The sequence below is a fragment of the Capricornis sumatraensis genome, chromosome 2 (assembly GCF_032405125.1).
Source record: "Capricornis sumatraensis isolate serow.1 chromosome 2, serow.2, whole genome shotgun sequence".
Classification (NCBI taxonomy): domain Eukaryota; kingdom Metazoa; phylum Chordata; class Mammalia; order Artiodactyla; family Bovidae; genus Capricornis; species Capricornis sumatraensis.
The window spans coordinates 210944561-210970957 of record NC_091070.1 but is presented as its reverse complement, the minus strand read 5'-3'; the positions used below and the strand labels follow the sequence as shown (position 1 = coordinate 210970957).

The window sequence follows — 26397 nt, the reverse complement described above, 5'->3', positions numbered from 1 at the left end:
TTGTTAATATGTAATCTGAAATGTACTTTATTCAAATAAATATGACTTAAAGTTAAATAGCATTCCTTTTACAGATATCTTCCGAGCCTTTAATATATTAAAACATACTGTGAATTCTTCACAGGCAGATATAATATACTGCTGTTTTCCAAATTTATCAGATCTTAGAAACTCAGTTTTATTGAGCTTTCACATGGTTAGTATTTTGTGGAATATACTTTGGGAAATCTTTTTATATCCTCAAGTTGAAATTCTTAATCTACATGTTTAATTCTTCTCCACCTTTAACATCCTCTGGAATCTAACATGACTCTTCACTATTAGATGGCCTTTATTTGTTTTCATAGAATTTTACTTAAATAAGACATTTTATTTAAATGTTATATCATATGTGCTAAATTATCTTTATTTCTTTAACTAAAAAAGCCTTGAGATGAGTGTCTGTCTTTAATCCATGTATTCACTACTGTATACCACAATACCTGGGGCAGTGTAGTCAGTGTTTATTTAGTGAATTGAGTAATGTTATTATTTTTCTTATAAGTTAGTATTTCAGATGTTTTCTACCTTTCCACAGTCCGCTCTATCAAGCTGAAGGAAGATATTCTGTCCTGCACTTTTGCTGAGTTGAGTTTAGGCTTATGCCAGTTTATTCAAGAAGTGCGGAGACCAAATGGTGAAAAATATGACCCAGATAGTATCTTATACTTGTGCCTTGGAATTCAGCAGGTATGAAATCAGTTGTTATGTAAACTATTGCATTTTTAATAATTCTGGTAGAACTTATAAATTAAGCTGAGAAAGTATTGTATATATTGTCTGTTTGGTATTCCTCCTATACTCTCTTCTTAATGAACCACTGACCCTGATTTAAAAGTCTTAGTCACGTAAACCTTTTATAAGTTTAATTAAGACTGTTAGAGTAACAGAAATTGAAGTTGGTTCATTTTATTGCTAAATGGAAAAAAATAGGCCTAATAGCAATTCACAAAAGAAGTGAGATAAGTGACTCTCTGTATATATGTATGTATTTATATGAATTTTGTAGTCTCATTTAAACTTTAAATTCACATTAGAATAGATATGTCAATATTTATCTGTCACATTAGCAAAAGTCGAAAAATTATAATACTCATCATTGATACGAGTTCTGTAAGATGGAGGTTCACCTTCATCGTTCATGATAAATAGTACATAGTTTGTAAAAAGCAGTTTTGAGCGTATGTTTCAAGAATACTTTTGAATGTTCATATTATTTCACCAATAATTCATTTTTTGGGAATCTCTCAAAAGTCTGAAGTTCAGACATCATTGCCCAAAATTGGAAATCACTTCAGTGTCCACCAAAGTAAAGTATAGTATATTTATAAAGTTATATATTATGCCCCCAATAAAAATGGTTTACAGTGACTTCTAGTAACATAAAAATCTTAATACTAAAGCATTAATGAGCAAAGTAAGTGTGTATTTGTATCACTATATTTTAACATAGTGGTTTATCAGCCATTCACATAAATAACATAGTAAAATGAAATATATAAAAAGTATTTACAGTGGTTATTATTTTGGAATGATGGAACTCTGAATGTAATTGATTATTTTTTCTCTGTTTGCCAAATTTTATTCCCTTTGTATTTCAGGGGGTATTATTTAGTCATTTATTTGTTGCTAAAGTTTCCTTTTTTAATTATACAAGTAGTATGGGCTCAGTTAACTGTTAAAACAGTAAGGGAAGGCATAATAAGAAAAATTAATCTGTCCATTCCCACTCCCTGAGGTAATCAGTGTTTGCAGTGTGATATGTGACCTATATCTTCTCTTTTGGTAATTTTTATTGTAGTGTTGTTGACTTATCTCATTATCTTCTGTGCAATATATGTTTATACATGTGTGTAGATGTTTAACAGTTTTTATTTTGCTTAGTTTTTTTCAAAATGGGGCCTATACTATACCCACTTTTTGTAGCTTACTATTCTCAGTCTGTGTATCCCTTGGATGAATATAAATCAGATTCCTTGCTTTAAAAAAGAAAGTCACATAATATTGCAGAATATGAACATAACATTTATTCAGCCTTTCCTCTTTTATATATTCAGGAGTTTCTCCCTCCTCTTCTCTTACTCTTGCAAACCGTGCTTCAGTAAATTTTTTTTTTGCATACCTAATGATCTGGTGCTTTTTTTTCTAGGTGAAAGCATATATTTTTCTAATTATAAGATATTTTCAGATTACTTTCCAGGATAATTATGGTAGCTTATGGTTTTACCAGCAGTGTGATGCCTGTTTCTTGAATCCTCTTTACCAGTCCTCTTTCTAATGTTTATTATTCTGATGGAATTTTTGAAAATGTTAACTTGTGGATCCAGCATGTGTTTTTTCCAATTTTTGTGAAGTAAAATGTCTTTTTATGTTCGTCATTTGGATTTTTCCTCCCGATCTGTAGAGTCTCTTTTATATTAGGGATATTGATTCTAATATGAGATTAATTTTCCTAGTGTTTTTTTGTCTTTTGGTCTTTCTGTATGTTACACTATTCAAAAAGTTTTCATTTTTATATAGTCCAGTATGGATATATTTCCCTTTGTAGTTCCTATATTTTCCATGTTGCTTAGAGTGGTCTTTGTATTTCAATATTTAAATTCTCATCAATTTCTAAAATATTTGGAGTTTTTTAGATCGACATTGTTAATATATCTGAAATTCATTTTTATGTATGAAATAAGTATGTTGCTGATGAATAACATATCTGAAGTGTAGCTGGTTATGCAAGCAGCGTTGGTTGTTCATGGAATCAAAATGGCACCTGTTAATAAGTTTCCCTTATATTTTGATCCAATTTCTAGATGGTAAAATATATTTTTAAAAGTCGCATATAAGAGGATTTTTATGGATTCTTTCAGCAAAATTTGAGAACCTTCTGTGTGTGTCAACATGCGTTTTGCTTAGGTAAAAGTTGCAAACGTTCTGACCACACTTCCTTTCTTTGGAGTTTATAATATGAAGAATCTAAAGAACATTTCCTAATTTTATTAATACATATATCAAGAAATAAGATGTTTTTTGGTATTTATTAATAATCTAATGATTATGAATATAATCAAAACATATGTGCTCATTGCTAGGAATTTCAATAAAAAACATTTGAGTACTTTACATGTAGACACTCTGCTGTATATATTCTATTTGTGAGGTGAATCATAAACCTGTTAAAAGTTTTTTCCTAGTATATTTCTCTTGTTATTTGTTTATATTAATAAATGACTTTCTGTAACAATACTATAGGTTAGCAAATTCTCAGATGACTTACAGAAAGTAAGTAATTACAAACTTGTTAGCAATTTTGGCAAGAAATAAACTTTTGTTAACCTATAACTTATTCCTTTTAGGGAATTTTAAAAGTTTACTTATGTTTACATCTCAAATTTGTTCTCTTTTTTATTTTTTCCTCATTATAAACATATGGTTATGCTATAAAAGTTGGCATTATAAACATGGTTATGCTTAAAAGTTGGCTTAAAACTCATCATTCAGAAAACTAAGATCATGGCATCTGGTCCCATCACTTCATGGCAGATAGATGGGGAAACAATGAGTGATAGACTTTGGAGCCTGCCACCATGAATTTAGAAGACACTTGCTCCGTGGAAGAAAAGCTATGACAAACCTAGACAACATATTAAAAGCAGCATATTACTTTGCCAACAAAGGTCCATCTAGTCAAAGCTATGGTTTTTCCAGTAGTCGTGTATGGAGGTAAGAGTTGGACTATAAAGAAACCTGAGCTCTGAAGAACTGATGCTTTTGAACTGTGGTTTTGGAGAAGACTGTTGAAAGTCCCTTGAACTGCAAGGAAATCCCACCAGTCCACCCTAAAGGAAATCAGTCCTGAATATTCATTGGAAGGACTGCAGCTGAAGCTGAAACTCCAATACTTTGGCCACCTGATGCAAAGAACTGACTTATTGGAAAAGAACCTGTTGCTGGAGGAGAAGGGGACAACAGAGGATGAGATGGTTGGATGGCATTACCAACTCGATGGACATGAGTTTGAGTAAGCTCCGGGAGTTGGTAATAAACTGGGAAGCCTGGTGTGCTACAGTCCATGGGGTCGCAAAGAGTCAGAGATGACTGAGCAACTGAACTGAACTGAACTGAACTGATGCTAATTGTAAAGAGTTTTGAAAATACATAAAAATGTATAGTTAAATAACAGCTTTAATATCAATACCTTGACCACCACTGTTAACGTTCTGTAGGAGGGATAATTGGCAAAAGAAACAGTCAAGTAACAGAAGAAAATCAAAAGATTTCTAATAGATAAAATGTATCAGAAATATTTAATAATCATTTACTTTGTATGTTATATTTTAATATAAGCCCATTTCATATATTAACTTACATAATTGTTAGTACACCCTTATGATGTATAAAACTAATATCATTTTCTGCTGAAGAATCTGAGGCACAGTGAGTTAAATAACTTGCCTAAGGTCTTAAAGGTAGTAAGTGGCAGGGCCAAGTTGTGAAGTGAACGCAGGCAGCTCAGCTTTAGGGTCCGTGTTATGATTACTGTGTTGGGCTGCCTCTCTAATATAAAATAGTGGTCAGCTGTAATCAGGGAAATTTTTTACCTATCAGATGGATTAAAAAACTTGAAAGATTGAGAAGTTTGATAATGCTAAGTATTAGTGAAGACACATGTGCATTGTTGAAGGCCTTTTCAGAGGGCAAGTTGACAGTGGCTGTTAAAACTTGAAGTGCATATAGATTCTTCAGTCTAGCAAATCTATTGATCAGTATCTTTCCCACAAAGAAATTACTACAATTACCTAGGAAAACACATAATGGTGTTTTCATTGTAACGTTTTTAACAGCAAAAATCTAGAAACCACCATAGTGTTCATGAAATGATTCAAATATAGTACATCCATACTATTAAATATCAAACAGTAGTTTTAAAGGAATGAATTGGTTCTATAACTTCTATATGTTTTGACATGGAAAATTCTTGGAGACCTACATTTTGAAAAGTAACTTACAAAATTGTATATGGAATATAATATTGATAGTATGGTAAAATACGTATAATATAAAATTTACCATTTTAAAGTATATAATTCATTACATTCAGGATGTTGTGGGACCATCATCACTATCTTGTTCTAAAATTTTATTTCTCTAAAGGGAAACCTCTTACCCATTATGCTTTCCCTTCTTACCTCCTCTATCTAGTCCTTGGCAACCATAAATGTGCTTTCTGTCTCTATGGGTTTGCCTATTCTAGATGTTTCATATAAGTGGAAAGTTACAGTTTGCTTCTTTCACTTAACACATTTTCAAAGGTAATCCATTTTGTAATATGAATCAGTACTTTGTTCCCGTTTATGGTTGAATTATTCTGTTGTTGGGAAAGTGCTGATAGACATTTGAGTCCTGTCCACCTTTTGGCTGCTCTAAATAGTGAGTGCTGCTATGAACATTCAAATATAAGTTTTTGTTTGAACACCTGTTTTAATGTCTTTGGGGTACTATATGCCTAGGAGTGGAATTCTAGAGTCAAATGGTACTTGTTTAGCTTGTTGAGGAACCACCAAACCACTTTCCAAGATGACTGCACCATTTTACATCGCCAGCAGCAATTTCTGAGTGTTACATTATCTCCATATACTTGTCAACCCTTGTTAATATCCTTAAGAAGAAATAGCCATCTGATGGGTGTGAGGTGGTATCCTATTGTGATTTTGTTTTGCTTTTCCCTAATGACTAATGACACTGAGCATTTTTTCATGTATGAGGCCATTTGTATAGTCTCTTCAGGGGAAATGTCCAAATCTTTTGCCTGTTTTAAAACTGAGTAGTTTGCTTGTTACTGAGTTGTAGAATCTCTTTTTATAGTCTGGATAGTAAACTTGAATTAGATTTGTGAGTCAAATATTTTTTCTGGGTTTTCTTTTCAGTTTCATATACTTTCTTGTACTTCCATTTTTAATTTTGATGAAGTTCTGTTTATTTTTTCTGTTGTTGCTTGTTCTTTTGGTGATATATCTAAAGAATCCATTGGGAAGTTCAAGTTCATTAAGATTTGCTGGTGTTTTCTTCTAAAAGTTTTATGGTCTTAGCGCTTCTGTTTAAGTCAGTGGATCGGTGTTTAGATCACCGATCCATTTTGAATGATTATTCTATCAGGTGAGGTATATCAGGTGGTAAAGAATCTGCCTGCAGTGCAGGAGACCTGGGTTCAATCTCCGAGTCAGGAAGATCCCCTGGAGAAGAAAATGGCAATCCATTCCAGTATTCTTGCCTGGGAAATTCCATGACAAAGGAGCCTGGCAGGCTACAGTCCATGGGGTCACAAAAAGTCAGACACAACTAGGGGACTAACACAGGGATATATTGAATTAGGGCTAACTGGATACGTGGATATGCAGTTCTCCTGGCATCATTTGTTGAAGAGTCTGCTCTTTCTTCATTCATTGGTCTTGACATCCTTTCCAGAAATCATTTGACTAAATGTGTATGTGTTTATTTTGCACTTTCAGTTTTTAATACTTCTTGGTCATATGAGTATTTTTGTGGCAATACACACTGTTTTGATTGGTGTAGCTTTGTAGCAAATTGGGAAGTGTGATTCCTCAAGATTCTTTTGACTGTTTGAGATTCCTTACAATTTCATAACAGTTTTAGGATTGACTTTTCCATTTCTTCAAAAAAGAAAATCTGAACCTTTGGAATTTTGATAGGATTGCATTGAATCTGTAGTTTACTTTGGGAAGTATTGGTGTTGTAATAATACTGTCTGTAGTGTAATAATACTGTCTGTAGATCCATAAATACAAGATTTTTTTTTAGGTCTTCTTTAATTTCAGAAGTTTTAGTTATAAGTGTGTAAATGTGTATCTCCTTGGTTAAATTTATTCTTCTCAAGTATTTTATTTCTGATAAGGTTGTAAATGGAATTTTCTAAATATTCTCTTTGGATCATTGATTGCAACTGATTTTATGTTGCTTGTATTCTGCAGCTTTATTGAGTTCATTTATTAGCTCTAATTATATTTTTGGGGTGGAGAAGGCAATGGCACCCCACTCCAGTACTGTTGCCTGGAAAATCCATGGACGGAGGAGCCTGGTAGGCTGCAGTCCATGGGGTCATCAAGAGTTGGACACGACTGAGTGACTTCACTTTCTCTTTTCTCTTTCATGCATTGGAGAAGGAAATAGCAACCCACTCCAGTGTTCTTGCCTGGAGAATCCCAGGGACAGAGGAGCCTAGTGGGCTGCCATCTGTGGGGTCGCACAGAGTCAGACACGACTGAAGCGACTTAGCAGCAGCAGCAGCATATTTTTGGGGACTCTAGAATTTTCTATATATAGGTTCATGTCACTGCAAATAGAGATAGTTTTCCTTCTTCTTTTTGTATTTCAGTGCTTTTTATTTCTTTTTCTTGCCTGGTTACTCTGGCTAGGATTTCCTATCCAGTGTTGAATAGAAGTGGCCTTTTTATCTTGTTCCTAATCTAAGGGAGAAGTGATTTTTTAAAAATATTTCTCTTTATTTTATTGATATATTTATTTGGCTGCCAGTTGCAGCATGTAGGATCTAAATAATTCCCTGACCAGAGATTGAACCCAGGCCCCACGCATTAGGACCATGGAGTCTTAGCCACTGGACCACCAGGGAAGCCCTGTGATTTTTTTTTTTTAACCATGTATTTTATATGTACTTATATTTGAGTTACTGTATAAAAACTCAACTCTGTGTATTCATAAAGGAAATTTTTTTAAAGATTGAAATAACCCCCTGACTGTTGATAGTAGTTGCTTTTGAGTAATGAGTCTGAATGTACTTTTCTTCTACCTTTTCTATATTTTAAACTCTTTTCATAATGAGGATATATTTTTAACTTGTAAAAATAACTTTATTAAAATAAAAAAGGAAATACATACTTTTCAGCAGCAAAACTGTAATCTGGCAATATGATCATAAATTGCCTTTAAAGAGACCTATAAAAGTATACATTTAAATGGTATATAATCTTTATTAGCCAGAATAAACTTCAGTGGAAATGAAAATTTACAGCAAGTCATAAAGATCAAGAAAGCAGGAAACCAACATAGTCATAGATAAATGTTTAAAATACTAGATCTTTAAGACACCAAGATTTTTAGCTTATAATTATGCTACTTTGTGTTCTTCTCAGATTCTTCTGATTTTATTTCTCTGAGTGATTTCATCTGACCTCACCTGCACCCTCAAAATATTTAACAGTAATTTACTCAAGCTATTGCTTGTTTCCTCTCTGAAATGATTCTTGATGGTTATAATTAGCCTACTTTTATATCCTATAATTAGTCTTGAACTTTGTGAAGGCTGCTTGTGGGGCAGAGAGTTGAGAGCTGTGGTTAGAAGCCTCCAAATAAATAGTTTTACAATTTCAGTACCCTCGGGTCACCTGACACTAGCTAACTGTATTATTTTCAGGAAGTGATCTTATAACTAGATTAAAAAGCAAACAAACTTCTAAGAGTACATCTCAGATGCTGAGAATTAAAAAATGATTTGAGAAATATGAATTAAGACCAGTTTTTAGTATATCAGTTTTATTAAGTGACTGAAAGGTACTGATTTATTATTATCATTTTAAATAATTGTTCTTAAAAGGAAATACAAAACTTTACCTTACAAGCTCAGTGGTCAAGATAATGTTAATTCATGTGAAAAGGATCTTTAGCCTGAATTCTGCTGTTTTGACTGTATCCTTAAAATATTTCACAGTATTGGTAGGATAGAAACTAAGGGTAAACTATATTCCTAAACCTATATTTTTAAAATTTTATGTTTTCTTTGTATCAACATATATGTTTCCATTTTTTTCTCTTGTAGTACCTGTTTGAAAATGGTAGAATAGATAACATTTTTACTGAGCCCTATTCCAGATTTATGATTGAACTTACCAAACTCTTGAAAATATGGGAACCTACAATACTTCCTAATGGTAGGATGATTATATTTTGATTCTTTTCATGATATGCCTTCTTAAATTGCTTAATTTTTATGGTTGTCTTTTGTAAATTGTTCATTTTATATTTGTCTTGACTTATATTTGGACTTTTGAGGAGAAAATCTTTGGTTTATTATCAGTTACTTAATAAAACTATATCTTGCATATAGTACATGAATAGATAATGACTACTAGATATAAAAAAACAACTAAAGGTTACATTTACTTTTTAGAAACCATTTTTGATATGGTCGTATCGGTAAAGTTGTACCCTGTACCAGTAGCTGCCACAGATGCTACTTTTAGACTCTGTTAGCAGTGGATCTTTTACAGTAGTTTGAAAGAAGTACCCTGAACTGGTTGTTAAGAGAGTTAAGTCTTCATCCTTGAACTGTCTATGACCCTGTGTCTTTGGACAAGCCCCTAATTCACTCCTGCTCTCATGCTCCTTGCCTGTGGATGGAGAGGTTGAATGTAATGCCCAGAAATGTGGTCCCCTTCTCTTGGGCTACAAAGAACCTTTGAAGCATTAAAAGAAATGCAGTGGCATGATGCATTTAGCTTTCAAAGGAGGAGCTAAGAAGCTGTATTTGGAAGTAACAAATAATGTATTCGTGGGCAGTCTCCCAAGAATAGAATGAGAGGTGGTAACAAAGAAGATTGGGGAGAGAACATTAGGAAAGACCTGAGTTTAACGGATATCATGAGAAAGCTGTGTTTAAAAATAGACTAGTTTTAATTCTTCTGACCTCTGCTTTTCAGGAAAAATACAGAAAAACTATTGTGAAGTAATTTCTCTTAATATAAGTTTTAAATAGGAGCTTCCTTCTAATGTTCTTAGCCAAATAAAACTGAAGCAGTTAACAGTATTGATGTATTGATCATTAACAGTTAATGATCTCAAACCAGAGTCTGCTAACTGCACCTCATGGCTGGATCTAGCCTTTTGCCTGTTTCTATATAGTTTATGAGCTAAAAATATTTTTTTACATTTCTAAATAGTTGGGGGAAATTAAATTATATTTTGTGACATGGGAAAATTGCATGAGATTCAGATTTGTTTCTATAAATAAAATTTACAAATAGCCATACCTGTTTGTTTCTGTATTGTGTATACTTCCTTACCTTTCACAACAACAAAGTTGTTTAGAGCCCTTATGGCCCACAATGGTTAATATACTTATCATCTGGGTCTTAACAGGAAAAATTGACCATGCCCTGGTCTAAAATAACGATAGATTAAAACTGTTTTAGGGGAGTGCTCACAGTGTCTGTTTCACTGGAATCATCTGGCCTTTTCTTTGCAGTGCTTTTTCTATTTTTATGTATGAGAAAGAGGGGCAAAGAGAGGAACAATCAGTGTTTTCCTTAGTATCCTCCTGTCTGAGAATTAAAGAAATTACGTAGTCCCTTTTAGCAGGAGCTTAGTGCTGTTTCTTTTTCCCTGTTCTGTTCAGGTTACATGTTCTCTCGCATTGAAGAAGAGCATTTGTGGGAGTGCAAACAGCTGGGCGCTTACTCACCAATTGTCCTCTTGAACACCCTCCTTTTCTTCAATACCAAATACTTTCAACTAAAGAATGTTACTGAGCACTTGAAGCTTTCCTTTGCCCATGTGATGAGACGGACGAGGACTCTGAAGTACAGTACCAAGATGACCTATCTGAGGTTCTTCCCACCTTCACAAAAACAAGAGTCAGAACCAGGTGTGGTGGAGTTTTTAAGATTCCTTTCTTTTTTAATTGAAATATAGTTGATGTACAGTGTTACGTTAGTTTCAGGTGTGTAATGTAATGACTTGACATTTAAATACATTATGAAATGATCACTATAATTCTAGTAACCATCTGTCACCATACAAAGTTTTTACAGTATTATTGGCTATATTCTGTATGCTGCATATTACCTCCTCATGACTTATTTTATAATGGAAATCTCGTATCTCTTAATCCTTTTCACCTAATTACCCGCACCCTTCTTGCCTTTGGCATCCACCAATTTCCTCAACGTTCAGAAAATGAAGATCATGGCACCTGGTCCCATCACTTCATGGGAAATAGATGGGGAAACAGTGGAAACAGTGTCAGACTTTATCTTTATGGGCTCCAAAATCACTGCAGATCATGACTGCAGCCATGAAATTAAAAGACGCTTACTCCTTGGAAGAAAAGTTATGACCAACCTAGATAGCATATTCAAAAGCAGAGACTTTACTTTGCCAACAAAGGTCCATCTAGTCAAGGCTATGGTTTTTCCAGTGGTCATATATGGATGTGAGAGTTGGACTGTGAAGAAAGCTTGAGCGCCGAAGAATTGATGCTTTTGAACTGTGGTGTTGGAGAAGACTCTTGAGAGTCCCTTGGACTACAAGGAGATCCAACCACTCCACTCTGAAGGAGATCAGCCCTGGGATTTCTTTGGAAGGAATGATGCTAAAGCTGAAACTCCAGTACTTTGGCCACCTCATGCGAAGAGTTGACTCATTAGCAAAGACCCTGATGCTGGGAGGGATTAGGGGCAGGAGGAGAAGGGGACGACAGAGGATAAGATGGCTGGATGGCATCACAGACTCGATGGACGTGAGTCTGAGTGAACTCCGGGAGTTGGTGATGGACAGGAAGGCCTGGCGTGCTGCAGTTCATGGGGTTGCAAAGAGTCTGACACAACTGAGCAACTGAACTGAACTTGTTCTCTGTAGCTGGAGTCTATTTCTGTTTTGTCTGTTAGTTTATTTTTTTAGATTATACATACAGATAAAATCATACGCTATTTGTCTTTTTCTCACTGACTTTTTTCACTTAGCATAGCGCACACTGTGTTTTCACAAATGGCAAGATTATATTCTTTTTTATAGCTGAGTGAATTAATCCTTCTCTTGATGGACACTTCTATATTTTGGCTATTGTCAGTAATCCTGTATTGGATATAGGGGTGCATTTATATCTTTTTGAATTAGTGTTTTTTGTTTGCTTTGGGTAAAAAATACCCAGAAGCAGAATTGCTGGATCAAATGGTAGTTCAGTTGTCAGTTTTTGAGGACGCTGCATACTCTTTTCCACAGTGGCCCCACCAGCAGTGCACAGGGGTTCCCTTGTCCCTGTCGTGATGGTCATTCTAATAGGTTTGAGATGATACCTTGCTGTGGGTTTTGACTTGCATTTTCCTGATGACTAGTGATGTGGAGCAACTTTCCATGTGTCTGTTGGCAGCTTGTATGTCCCTTTTGGAAAAATGTCTATTTAGATCCTCTGCCCATTTTTTAATTGTAATTTTTCTATTGAGTTTTCTGAGTTGTATGATTTGTGTGTATACTTTGCAAATACCCTTACCCATTCAGCAAGTTGCCTTTTCATTTTGTTGAGTTTCCTTTGCTATACAAAATCTTTTAAGTTTGATTTGGCCCCAGTTGTTTATTTTTGCTTTGTTGTCTTCACCTGATGAGATAGATCCCCAAAAATATTATTAACACCAATGTCAGAGTTTTCTGCCTGTGTTTTCCTCTACGAGTCTTATGGTTTCAGGTCTTACACGTAAGTCTTTAATCCATTTTGAGTTTAATTTTCTATATGGTGTGAAAAAGTGGTTCACTTCCATTCTTTTCCATGTAGCTGTCCAGTTTCCCAGTCCATTTGTTTTAGAGTCTGTCTTCCCCATGGTGTATTCTTGCTTTCTTTGTCATACATTGATCGTAAAAGGATTGGTTTGTGTCTGGTCTGTCTGTTCTGTCCCACTGATTTGTGTCTCTGTCTTCACACCACTACCATACTGTTATGATCACTGTGGCTTTGGGTATACATTTGAACCTTAAGCCAGCCAGTTGAAAATCTGCATATAACTTTACAGTCAGCCCTCCTCATTTACCATGTCATGTCTGCAGATTCAAAAGCCATGTATTATATAGTACTATATATTTATTGAAAAAAATCCATGTGTGAGTAGATCCATGTAGTTCAAACTTGTGTTTTTAAGAATCAGCAGTAGTTTGAAGTCAGGAAGTGTGAACCTCCAGCTTTGTTCTTACTCAAGATAACTTTGGCTATTTGTGGTATTTTGTGAGTTGATATAAATTTTAGAATTACTCGCGGTATCTTTGTGAAAAATACAAATGGTATTTTGTTCAGTTCAGTTCAGTCGCTCAGTCGTGTCCGACTCTTTGTGACCCCGTGAATCGCAACATGCCAGGCCTCCTTGTCCATCACCAACTCCTGGGCTTCACTCAAACTCATGTCCATTGAGTTGGTGATGCCATTCAGCCATCTCATCCTCTTTCGTCCCCTTCTCCTCCTGCCCCCAATGCCTCCCAGCATCAGAGTCCTTTCCAATGAGTCAACTCTTCGCGTGAGGTGGCCAAAGTATTGGAGTTTCAGCTTTAGCATCAGTCCTTCCAAAGAACACCCAGGACTGATCTCCTTTTGAATGGACTGGTTGGATCTCCTTGCATTCCAAGGGACTCTAAAGAGTTCTCCAAAAGCATCAGTTCAAAAGCATCAGTTCTTCGGCGCTCAAGCTTTCTTCACAGTCCAACTCTCACATCCATACATGACCACTGGAAAAACCATAGCCTTGACTAGACGGACCTTTGTTGGCAAAGTAATGTCTCTGCTTTTGAATATGCTGTCTAGGTTGGTCACAACTTTCCTTCCAAGGAGTAAGCATCTTTTAATTTCATGGCTGCAGTCACCATCTGCAGTGATTTTGGAGCCCCCCAAAATAAAGTCTGACACTGTTTTCACTGTTTCCCCAACTATTTGCCATGAAGTGATGGGACCAGGTGCCATGATCTTCGTTTTCTGAATGTTGAACGTTAAGCCGACTTTTTCACTCTCCTCTTTCACTTTCATCAAGAGGCTTTTTAGATCCTCTTCACTTTCTGTCATAAGGGTGGTGTCATCTGCGTATCTGAGGTTATTGATACTTCTCCCGGCAATGTTGATTCCAGCTTGTGCTTCTTCTAGCCCAGGGTTTCTCATGATGTACTTACTCTGCATATAAGTTAAATAAGCAGGGTGACAATATACAGCCTTGACGTACTCCTTTTCCTATTTGGAACCAGTCTGTTTTTCCATGTCCAGTTCTAACTGTTGCTTCCTGACCTGCATACAGGTTTCTCAAGAGGCAGGTCAGGTGGTCTGGTATTCCCATCTCTTTCAGAACTTTCCACAGTTTGTGGTGATCCACACAGTCGGAGGCTTTGGCATAGTCAATAAAGCAGAAATAGATGTTTTTCTGGAACTCTTCCTTTTTCGGTGATGGAGCAGATGTTGGCAATTTCATCTCTGGTTCCTCAGCCTTTTCTAAAACCAGTAATTTGTTAGGGATTGCATTGAATCTGTCAGTTATTTTGGAATAGACATTTTAACACTGTTCTTTCAGTCTATGAGCATGGTGTATCTTCCAATTTATTTGTATCTTTTTATAGTTTTTAGAGTATAGATCTTTCACCTCTTTGGTTAAATTTCTTCCTAAGTATTTTATTATTTTTGATGCAGTTGTAAATGGGATTGTTTTCTTAATTTCTGTTTCTGATAGATTGTTATGAGTGTATGGAAATCTGAAATATTTCTGCATGTTTAGTATCCTGTAAAATGTATTAACCAGAATTGATTTATTCTTATAATTTTTGGTAGTGTCTTTAGAATATTCTATATATAGTATCATGTCATCTGCAGGTAGTGATGGTTTTACTTCTTCTTTTCCAGTTTGAATTTTTAAAAGTATTTTCTTGTAACCTATGACATGTCTTTTAGTATTATTTTTAAAAATATTTATTTATTTTATTTATTTGGCTCCTCCAGGTCTTAGTTGTGGCACCTGGCATCTTCGATCATCATTGTGGCATGCAGGATCTTTAATTGTTGCAAATGTGGCATCTAATTCCCTGACCAAGGATTGAACCTGGGCCCCCTGCATTGGGAGCATGGAATCTTAGCCACTGGACCGCCAGCAAAGTTCTTGATTTTTAAAATTTCCTTTTCTTGTTTGATTGCTTAGGACTTTGTAGATTGCCTCAGTCTTTGTGGGATTGCCATGGCTAGAATTTCATCCAATACTATGTTGAATAAAACTGTCAGGAGTCAGCATCTTGTCTTTTCTTCAACTTAGAGAAAATTTATTCAGCTTTTCACCATTGGGTATAATGTTAGTTGTGAGTTTATCATATATGACATTTATTATGTGGGTATCTTCCCTCTGTAGCTGCTTTGTTGAGTTTTTGTCAGAAATGGATATTTTTTTTTTCAAAACCTTTTTCTGCATCTACTGAGATTATCTTATGCTTTTTATCCTTCATTTTCTTAATGTGGTATATTATGTTGATTTGTGAATCTTGAATCATTCTTGTATCCCTGGGATAAATCCCATTTGTTCATGGCATATGATCCTCTTAATGTATGGTTGAATTCAGTTTGCCAATACCTTTTTGAGGATCAGTGATACTGGGGTGTCTTTGTCTGGTTTTGGTATCAGGGTTCTGCTGGCCATGTAGAATGAGTTTGGAAGAATTCCTTCCTCTCCTGTTTTGGAATAGTTTGAGAAGGATAGGTATTAACTCTTACCTAAATGTTTGGTAAAACTCATCTGTAAAGCCATCTGGCTCCAGCTTTTGTTTTTTGAGAGTTTTATGATTACTGATTCAGTTTTATTATTGGTGATTGGTCTGTTCATGTTTTCTATTTCTTGTCTGATTTAGTCAGATAGTATGTTTCTAAGAATTTATCCATTTTTTCCCCTAGATTGTCTAATTTGTTGGCCTAGAACTGTTCACGGTAATCTCTTGTGATCCATTGTATTTCTGTGGTGTCAATTGTAACTTCTGTTTCAATTTTCATTTTATTTATTTGAGTCCTCTCTTTGTTTTTGATGAATCTCGTTAGTCAGTTTTGTTCATCTTTTCAAAGAACAGGTTCTCTTCTATTTTTTTGTTTCTATTTTATGTATTTTTACTTTTGATCTTCATTATTACTTCCTTTACTAACTTCAGTTTTCGGGTGTTCTACTTCCTTTAGGTATAAAGTTAGATTATTTGAGTTTTTTTGTTTCCTAAGGTAGACCTATATCACTATAAACGTCCCTCTTAGAACTGTTTTTGCTGCAGCTGATAGATTTTTGTCTTAAAGTATGTGTTTTTTTTAAATTTCCTCATTGATTTCTTCAATGATCCATTGATTGTTTAATAGCATGTTGTTTGACTCCACATATTTGTTTTTTCCAGTGTTTTCCTTATAATTGCTGTCTAGTGAGATAGCATTGTGGTTGGGAAAGATGCTTAGTATGATTTCAACTTTAGGGTGACAGAGGATGAGATGGTTGGATGGCATCACTGACTCAGTGGACATGAGTTTGAGCAAACTCCAGGAGATAGTGAAGGACAGGGAATCTTGGTTTGCTGCAGTCCATAAGGACATAGAGTCAGACATGACTTGGCAACTGAATAACAACAAACTTAATGAGATTTGTTTTGTGGTCTGACGTGATGTATCCTGGAGAATGTTCCATGTGTACTTGAATATTATTTTGTTTGGGGATGTAACATACTGTTTATGAAGTTCATCTGGTCTAATGTGTCCTTTAAGGCTAATGTTTCCTTACTGATGTGTCCATTGATATAATGGGATGTTAGAGTCCCCCTACTGTTATGGTATTGCTGTCACTGCCTCCCTTTATGTCTGTTAATATTGGCTTATATAGTGTATTTAGGTGCTCCTGTGTAGGATCATACATACGTACATACAAGTGTTTTGTATTATTGCTGGAATATTCCCTTTATTGTTATGCAGTGTCCTTCTTCCATCTTTCTTTTAAAGTCTTTTTAGTCTGAGTATTGCTACCCCAGCTTTCTGTTTCCGGTTATGTGGAATATCTTTTTCTTTTCCCTTGCCTTCAGCCTGTGTGTGTCTTTAGGTCTGGAGTGAGTCTCTGATATGCAGCACATATATGGATCTTACCTTGGTATCCATTCAGGCACCCTGTGTCTTCAGATGGCAGCGTTTAGTTGATCTACATGTAAAGTAGTTATTGCTATGTACAGGACAGGGAAGCCTGGCATGCTGCAGTCCACGGGGTCACAGAGTCCAACACTACTTAATGACTGAACAACTAAAATGTATTTATTACCATTTTAAAAATTGTTTTATGATTGTTTGTATCGTTCATGTCCGTTTCTTTTCTTCTTGCTCTCTTCCCTTGCAGTTTGATTACTTTTTAGTTTTGTTTGTATTCTTTTTTCTTTTTCATGTGTGTATCTGTTGTTTGGCTTTGGTTATCATGAGGCTCTTATATAACAACTTAATGTATATAGCAGTCTATTTTAAGTTGATGGTTGCTTAAGTTTGTGTGTACTCTAAAAGCACTACATTTTTACTCTCACCACCCCACCCCATCTTTTATGTTTTTGACAAATTTTATTTTTTTAATATTGTATTTTAATAATTATAGATTATTTGATCTTACTACTTTTGTAATCTTCATACTAGCTACATAGATGGTTGAGTCACTACCTTTAGTATGTGCTTGCCTTTATATTGAGTTGTTTTCTTCCATAATTTTCATATTTCAAGTAATGACCTTTTTATGTTCAAAGAAGTCCCTTGAACATTTGTTGTAGGGTCAGTTTTGTAATGATAAACTCCTTTAACTTCTTGTTTGGGAAACTTTATTTCACCTTTAGTTCTGAATGATAATCTTGACTGAGTATTCTCTGTATATAACTAGTTATTTCTCTCTTTTGCTCAGTCATGTCTGACTCTTAGTAACTCCATGGACTGCAGCGCACCAGGCTTCCCTATCCTTCACCATCTCCCAGAGCTTGCTTGAACACATGTCCATTGAGTTGGTGATAGCATCCAGCCATCTCCTCCTCTGTCACCCCTTTCTTCTCCTGCTGCTTTAAATATTCTCTATCTTTAACTTTTGACATTTTAGTTATGATGTGCCTCAGTGTAGGTTTCTTTGCATTCATCTTGTTTGGGACTCTCCATTTCCTGGAATTGGATGACTTTACTTTTTCAAGTTAGTGAAGTTTTCAGCCAGTTTTTTCTTCAAATAGGTTTTCTGTTTCTTTTCTTCCTTCTTTGGGAATCCTTATAATGGCATATGTTAGTATGCTTGATGTTGTCCCCAGAAGTCTTTCAAATGGTCTTTTTTTAAAAGTTTTTGCCTATTTCATTTGGTACAATTCCTTTGTCTCTTCCATTTTCCTAGCTCTCTGTGTTTCTATGTACTAGATAGATCAGCCACATCTGCCAGCCTTTAAAGGATGACTTTATGTAAAAGGGCTGCATGCACCCCTCTCTGGTTAGGCCATGATGGCTGTAGGTTTCCTAGTATGCAGGACTGGGCCCTGAGATAGCTGGCTATAATGGTGAGTTGTGACTGTTGGGGGCAGTATGCTTTGTAGGGCGATCTCCTAGGGTGGAGCTGCTTTGGAGGGGCTCTAGTGCTGGCCAGAGCCACTTGCTAGGTGTAGTAGGGTAGCTTTGGAGCAGCGCCAGCCTGGATGGGTCTACAGGTGAGCCTGGGATGAGATGGGGAGAGTCAAACTGGTCCCACCAGCCCTGGACCAAGTAGGCGTAGAAGGTGAGCAAAGATCCTGGTGTTCCTCAGTGGCTACAGAACCAGAGAAAATTATGAAAGTCCCTGGCTCTGCTGCACACACCCTAAGATCAGTCAGTGTGATTCTCCTTCACATATGGCCCAGGTCCTCTTCAAACTGCTACCTCTGGGACTTGGGGCAAGAGAGATTTTGCATGTGCCCTTTAAATTTTAGTTTCCTACAGACCTCTGGATGTAAGTCCCACTGGTTTTCAAATCCAGGTGTTATGGGGGTTTGTCGGTGTATCTTTCTGGTGCTGGTCCTCCCCAGGCTGAGGAGCTCGATGTGGAGTTTAGACACTTTTGCTCCTCAGGAGGACCTCTGCAGCAGTGATGTCCTCTCTGCCTGTGGGTCCTGGCCAGATACCATCTCTGCCTCTCTTACCCATCTTAATGGTGATTTTCTTTTTATCTTTAGTTGTGGAAAATCTTTTGTGCTGGTCTTCAGATCTTTCTCAAGGATAGTTGCTCTGTGTATGGTTGTAGTTTTGGTGTGTTCATGGAAAGAGATGAGCCCAGGATCTTCCTACTCTTGCATCTTGTCCCCTCCTTGTAAGATTTCTATTTGAAATCTTATTAGTATTCAGATAGACACTTATCAGAGTTCAGTTCAGTTCAGTTCAGTCGCTCAGTCATGTCCGACTCTTTGCGACCCCATGAATCGCAGCACGCCAGGCCTCCCTGTCCATCACCATCTCCTGGAGTTCACTCAGACTCACGTCCATCGAGTCCGTGATGCCATCCAGCCATCTCATCCTCTGTCGTCCCCTTCTCCTCCTGCCCCTAATCCCTCCCAGCATCAGAGTCTTTTCCAATGAGTCAACTCTTCTCATGAGGTGGCCAAAGTACTGGAGTTTCAGCTTTAGCATCTTTCCTTCCAAAGAAATCCCAGGGCCGATCTCCTTCAGAATGGACTGGTTGGATCTCCTTGTAGTCCAAGGGACTCTCAAGAGTCTTCTCCAACACCACAGTTCAAAAGCATCAATTCTTCAGTGCTCAGCCTTTTTCACAGTCCAACTCACATCCATACATGACCACTGGAAAAACCATAGCCTTAACTAGACGGACCTTAGTCGGCAAAGTAATGTCTCTGCTTTTGAATATGCTGTCTAGGTTGGTCATAACTTTTCTTCCAAGGAGTAAGTGTCTTTTAATTTCATGGCTGCAATCACCATCTGCAGTGATTTTGGAGCCCCCCAAAATAAAGTCTGACACTGTGTCTACTGTTTCCCCATCTACTTCCCATGAAGTGATGGGACCGGATGCCATGATCTTCGTTTTCTGAATGTTGAGCTTTAAGCCAACTTTTTCACTCCTCTTTCACTTTCATCAAGAGGCTTTTTAGCTCCTCTTCACTTTCTGCCGAAAGGGTGGTGTCATCTGCATATCTGAGGGTTATTGATATTTCTCCCGACAGTCTTGTTTCCAGCTTGTGTTTCTTCCAGTCCAGCGTTTCTCATGATGTACTTTGCATATAAGTTAAATAAGCAAGGTGACAATATACAGCCTTGACGTACTCCTTTTCCTGTTTGGAACCAGTCTGTTGTTCCATGTCCAGTTCTAACTGTTGCTTCCTGACCTGCATACAGATTTCTCAAGAGGCAGGTTAGGTGGTCTGGTATTCCCATCTCTTTCAGAATTTTCCACAGTTTATTGTGATCCACACAGTCAAAGGCTTTGGCATAGTCAATAAAACAGAAATAGATGTTTTTCTGGAACTCTTCTTGCTTTTTCCATGATCCAGCAGATGTTCGCAATTTGATCTCTGGTTCCTTTGCCTTTTCTAAAACCAGCTTGAACATCAGGGAGTTCACGGTTCACGTATTGCTGAAGCCTGGCTTGGAGAATTTTGAGCATTACTTTTCTAGCATGTGAGATGAGTGCAGTTGTGCAGCAATTTGAGCATTCTTTGGCATTGCCTTTCTTTGGGATTGGAGTGAAAACTGACCTTTTCCAGTCCTGTGGCCACTGCTGAGTTTTCCAAATTTACTGGTATTTTGAGTGCAGCACTTTCACAGCATCATCTTTCAGGATTTGAAACAGCTCCACTGGAATTCCATCACCTCCACTAGCTTTGTTTGTAGTGATGCTTTCTAAGGTCCACTTGACTTCACGTTCCAAGATGTCTGGCTCTAGATTAGTGATCACATCATCATGATCATCTGGGTCGTGAAGATCTTTTTTGGACAGTTCTTCTGTGTATTCTTGCCACCTCTTCTTAATATCTTCTGCTTCTGTTAGGTCCAGACCATTTCTGTCTTTTATCGAGCCCATCTTTGCATAAAATGTTCCCTAGGTATCTCTAGTTTTCTTGAAGAGGTTTCTAGTCTTTCCCATTCTATTGTTTTCCTCTCTTTCTTTGCATTGATTGCTGAAGAAGGCTTTCTTACCTCTTCTTGCTATTCTTTGGAACTCTGCATTCAGATGCTTATATCTTTCCTTTTCTCCTTTGCTTTTTGCCTCTCTTCTTTTCACAGCTATTTGTAAAGCCTCCCCAGACAGCCATTTTGCTTTTTTGCATTTCTTTTCCATGGGTCTGGTCTTGATCCCTGTCTCCTGTACAATGTCACAAATCTCATTCCATAGTTCATCAGGCACTCTGTCTATCAGATCTAGGCCCTTAAATCTATTTCTCACTTCCACTGTATAATCATATAAGGGATTTGATTTAGGTCATACCTGAATGGTCTAGTGGTTTTCCCTACTTTCTTCAATTTAAGTCTGAATTTGGTAATAAGGAGTTCATGATCTGAGCCACAGAGAGCTCCTGGTCTTGTTTTTGTTGACTGTATAGAGCTTCTCCATCTTTGGCTGCATAGAATATAATCAGTCTGATTTTGGTGTTGACCATCTCTTGAGTAATTGCAAATTCTAGACATGGAAGAGTACAGCTTTAGTTTAATATTTAAATGCTTTACTCTATTGTTAGGTTCATATTAAAGGCTTGACTCTTAGAAGAATCAGTTGCTTCAGTATGCTTTTATTGGTGGGGGGCAGTGGTTGCCACTCTGCATGGCTTGTGGGATCTTAGTTCCCTGACCAGGGTTCAAACTTGTGCCCCCTGCAGTGCAGAGTATTAATCACTTAGAAGTCGTCTTTTATTGTCCTCTTTTATTTAAATTAGAAATTCTAATATAATTTGTTAGGGATGTAACCCAGATAATCTTCATTTTAAAACTTTGTAAGGAATTGAAATATACAGCCAAGATTGGGAATCATTGATTTAGAGGCAACAGACGGATCAATTACTAGTTAAAAGGAACTTGCATAACTTTTAAATCTAGTGTTTCTAAGAGTTTGGGTTGTTTTTTACCAGAGTACTCCGTTTTAGTTAACTCATTATTGGCCACAGGATTTCTGTAGAGACTAACCCCTGTGGCTGGTGGCTTTTATTCTGACCAGCCAGAAACTAACTCTGCTGTTTCACCAATACTTCATGGGTATTGCGTTCAGCAGTCACACTTGACACACCTGTGAAGTCTTCTCATCTTCTTGAAATGTTGTCTTTAGTCCACTCTTCTGTAGAAGCAAAGGTTCTTTCTCCAGCACCATGAGCTTCCCTGTATGTATCAGAATCAGTTACTACGGCCTTCTGTCTTATTTTTGTCCTAATATTTGCATTGTTTGAATCAGAGGTATATTTTGAAAAACTATCATCTTCCAAGACACTAGTATACATGTCACTTGGAAAATCAGAGAAAGTACCTGTATAAAATTCACCAAAAAATTATTCTTTACTCAAAAATTTTCTGTGTCAGTTTTGAAAATTTTATGTTCATATACACAAGGCTGGTACAAAAACCTAGTGGAGCAAAATGTGAATGATAACAATCATAAGTTACATATTGATCAGTTTTAAACTCTTAACAGCTTCACCTGGTGATGTTAATTGTATCGCTGTCTAAAAATGTGTTGATACGTCTCTAGTCAATAATGTGTTAACGTTGTAAAATTCTGAGGGAACTTAAACCTGTCCTAGAGTATACTGCCTTCATATACAGTAGAAAAATATCAGCAGTGACTGTTTTATTAGAAGGTTTATGATCTTGTATTCTAAAAAGTCTGTTAATAATTTGTTTTTAATGTTTAAAAATTAATGTTATTATGGAAGTAGAAATTATAGTTATTGATTATGAACAGAATTGCAAGTTCTGAAATTCCCAAAACCAAGCTGTTATTTCCTTGAGATAAGAGTGAAGTATACATTTTGAATGTAAGAATTTTAAATTACTGAAACTAGAATCTGTAAAGAGTAATTGTGATGTTCATCTTTGTGTTTCATTTTTTCTCAGTTGCTCATTTACTTTAGAAAATACTAAGATTATCTTGCTTTTTCCACCATGCATTCATACCCTCTTTCTTATATTTTGTTTATTTATAGCCCACTTTATGCTCTTAATTGATATTAATTCAGCGACTTCCCCGGTGGTCCAGTACCTAAGAATCCATGCTCCCAATGTGGGGGTTGGAGGTGTGATCCCTGCTTGGGGAACTAGATCTCACATGCCATGACTAAAGAGTTCACGTGCCACAGCTACAGATTGCACACGTCGCAACTAAGACCTGGTTCTGCCAAATAAAAATAGATAACTTTAAAAATTTATATTAATTCAGGGAGGTAGAGACAATGGGACAACATTTCCCTGTTTTCTGATTAGGTGCTTGACCAGATTGGTAATAAATTTAGCTTCTTTTATGAATGAGCAGCTAGCACATTTTCTATTTAGAAAACTGGATGACTTATGCCTAATTCAGAACTAATACGGGAAGCTGGGGAAATTTTTGGATCGCTTGTTAAAAATAGATATAAGAAAAGCAGAAGAAAACCTTTTTCCTTAGGGTTTCCAGATCCATCTAATATTCTCTTGAAGTTTGAAAGGAGAAAGTGGGAAGGAAACAGCCTGCTTTCCATGTCTTTACCCTGGCTTCTTTCTGATAACCCTTGGCCTCTGCACAACTCTGTTGGTGAAAAAGGGATTGATTGTTCTTTCCTTATCAAATGATCAGCTTTACTGAGAATTCTTTTTCTAACAAAAGATTTCATTTCTCATCATACTATAACAAATGAAAGAGACTTAAATGCCCAGTGGACACTGGTGTCCGCAGGAGAACTATTTTCAGAGAAAGAGGTGCCAACTTCTGTTTTGATCTCTACTATAGGAGAAGAACATGCAGAACCCTTTTTTCTCTTTATTTTGCTACAGATTAAGAACCCTATGCCTAATAAAATCGCCTAACTAAGTCAGGCTTAGGATTGAGACATACTCTCAAGCATCATGCTTTTTGTCATGCTGCCCCAACTTGGGTAAGAATAGAAACATAAATGCTGTAGGACAGGGACTTTGCTTGATTAGCCCAGCTCTAGTCTAGTGCTGCCGTAGATCCTCGATGGATGTTTGTTGAACGTGTGAGTAAGTGAAAGGAAGGGAAAGGGAGCCACATAGTGGGTGTCTTAAGACTTGAAGAAAGACTTTTCTAATTCTTTGATTATAATTTTCTGTCTCAAGATAAACTAACTGTTGGCAAGAGGAAACGAAATGAAGATGATGATGTTCCAGTGGGTGTGGAGATGGCAGAGAATACTGATAACCCCCTCAGATGCCCAGTCCGACTTTATGAGTTTTACCTGTCCAAATGGTAAGTGATTGTCCTCTGAACTTGATACAGCACACTTCAAAAAGTAATTATTATATTTTAGATTTCAGATGCTCAAATCCCAGAAATGTAGCTGGTCTGTGACTTAAAATTTACTTACAGTTTCATTTTTTCCCCACTTTCACATCTGCCTGGATTTTGAACCAAGAAAAAAATTGCTTTATCTTAAGCATTTTTTCCCCAAAAAAATCTCTTAAAAAGCAAGAATCACTGTCATTGTTTGATCTTTACAACTGTTGCTTAACTTTATGTGACATCTAAACTGCTGTGAATTTGTTATTTACATAGAAAACTAGGGGAAAGACTGTACTACTAAGTCTATAAATGAGAAAACAGTTTTTAAAGAATTGACATTTTTTGAGTGGTCTTTTTCTTACAGAAACTTTATGATTTTAAAAAGTTGCAAGATCCACACTAAAGCAATTTTTTTTTTCCCAAAGAAATACAGTGACTGGGTTTGCTTTTTAGTAGAGTTGCGTGGAGTATTTTGGGGATTCATTACAAGGTATTGGGTACTGAGGTTGAGTCTCAGCCATAGTGTCACTTGTGAGTTGAATTTCGTTTTGCTCCTGTTAAGTTTTAAGTACTAATACTTGTGACGGATTTACATTTTGTCATCTATTACCATTATACTTACTTAAAATCCAGTGTGATTCTTGTGTGTGGGGGAAAAAATATGCAGTTACAGGTTGCTCCTGGAGCATAAATGTCTGTAAACTTGTTTATCTCTGTGAGTACATTGTTTGCAATGTTAGTCATAGTGTGAAAGATTGCGGGCCATTATACTCAAAGAGTAATTACATATGTGCTGTACTCTCTGATCCCAATTTTCTTTCTCTCTCTTTTCTTTCCTGTGGATAGTTCTGAAAGTGTGAAGCAGAGGAATGATGTGTTTTACCTTCAGCCTGAGCGCTCCTGTGTTCCAAATAGCCCCATGTGGTATTCCACATTTCCCATAGATCCTGGGACCCTGGACACCATGTTAACACGTATTCTCATGGTGAGGGAGGTACACGAAGAACTTGCCAAAGCCAAATCAGAAGACTCTGATGTTGAATTATCAGATTAAAGTGGAAGTGGGGTTCCTATTTTCATACATGTTGGTATGCACCAAACTGTGAATGCATCCAGCTTTGGAAAACGAAAAGTCCCAGGTCCTCTTGACTTGATTATGAGATAATGGAAAACAGACAACTCGTGAGTCACAGTGTGGATGTACAAATGAAAAATGAAGGAAAGAATATGAGCTGAGAAACCTTGTTCTTTGGCAGTGATAGAGTTCTTAGACATCTTCAGAATGACTAACCAATTTCTCTGAGTGGTGCATAATCTTATTTTGTTTGGGAATAACAAATTGTGGAATATTTTTAAGGAAAACTGTTGTATAAAATTCTACCATAGTAACCTTAGACCTTAGAGAGGTAGCTTTGGAGTGAAACCTTGGCTGCAGTAGGCTACTTGGGCAAGCCCTCTGTAAAAGTCAGGGGAGAAATCAGTACAGAGCTAAGAGTGGCATCAGATGAGGACTGTGGGACCCAGACTTGAAGACCCAATAAAAATACTCAGCTTTTTTTTTCTTTTTTAAGGTAGAGAGTGAAGTGGTCTTGATTTTGATTTTCACTGCCAAGCCAATTCTGTGAAGGATAGAAGCCTCTGGTGCTTTTGCCATAGGGTCCCTCACATCCAGGGAAAAGGCCTTCCCTGCTGTTCATACAGTCATGTGTCCCCTTCACTTTCTGGGTCTAGCCTTCTCAGCTGTGGGTCTGGATGTGGGTAAATTAAGTTAAAGGGGCTGAAACTCTGCAAAATAATTATGTACACAGAAAACCTGTGGCACTTGTTAGACCCCAAGTGTCTTGAAATGTTTGTAGAAAACCCACTAAAATGCCCGCTTCTCTGGGTGTCAGCCTCTGTTGCTGCTGTCTCACAGCCTGAGCTGTGGTACACCAGAAGTGGGGGTTCTTTTGTTTTTATTTTATCCCCAAATGGCAGCTTTCCTCCCGTTGTTTTATCTTCCCGTTTCCCAAATAATTTGTCTTTTGCACCAGTTTCTGGAGGCCCTTGTCATTTCAAAAAGAGTCTCTCCTTCTCTGGCAAACCTGTGGGTGATTCCACAGAGACACAGTGTTACTTAGCTATCAGAATTATGGTAGAA

General features: G+C 36.7%; 1 protein-coding gene across 1 annotated transcript in view; it reads left to right on the top strand.

The window, feature by feature from the left end:
* The window catches only part of ZMYM4 (zinc finger MYM-type containing 4), a 73386-nt gene extending 47829 nt beyond the window's left edge, over positions 1 to 25557 (top strand). The window contains exons 24-28 of the mRNA XM_068961881.1: positions 578 to 729; positions 8882 to 8993; positions 10457 to 10705; positions 24095 to 24224; positions 25104 to 25557. Of these exons, the coding sequence (XP_068817982.1) occupies positions 578 to 729; positions 8882 to 8993; positions 10457 to 10705; positions 24095 to 24224; positions 25104 to 25311 (851 nt within the window). The 3' untranslated portion in view covers positions 25312 to 25557. The remainder of the gene's footprint in view (positions 1 to 577; positions 730 to 8881; positions 8994 to 10456; positions 10706 to 24094; positions 24225 to 25103) is intronic.
* Positions 25558 to 26397: the final 840 nt, after the last annotated feature.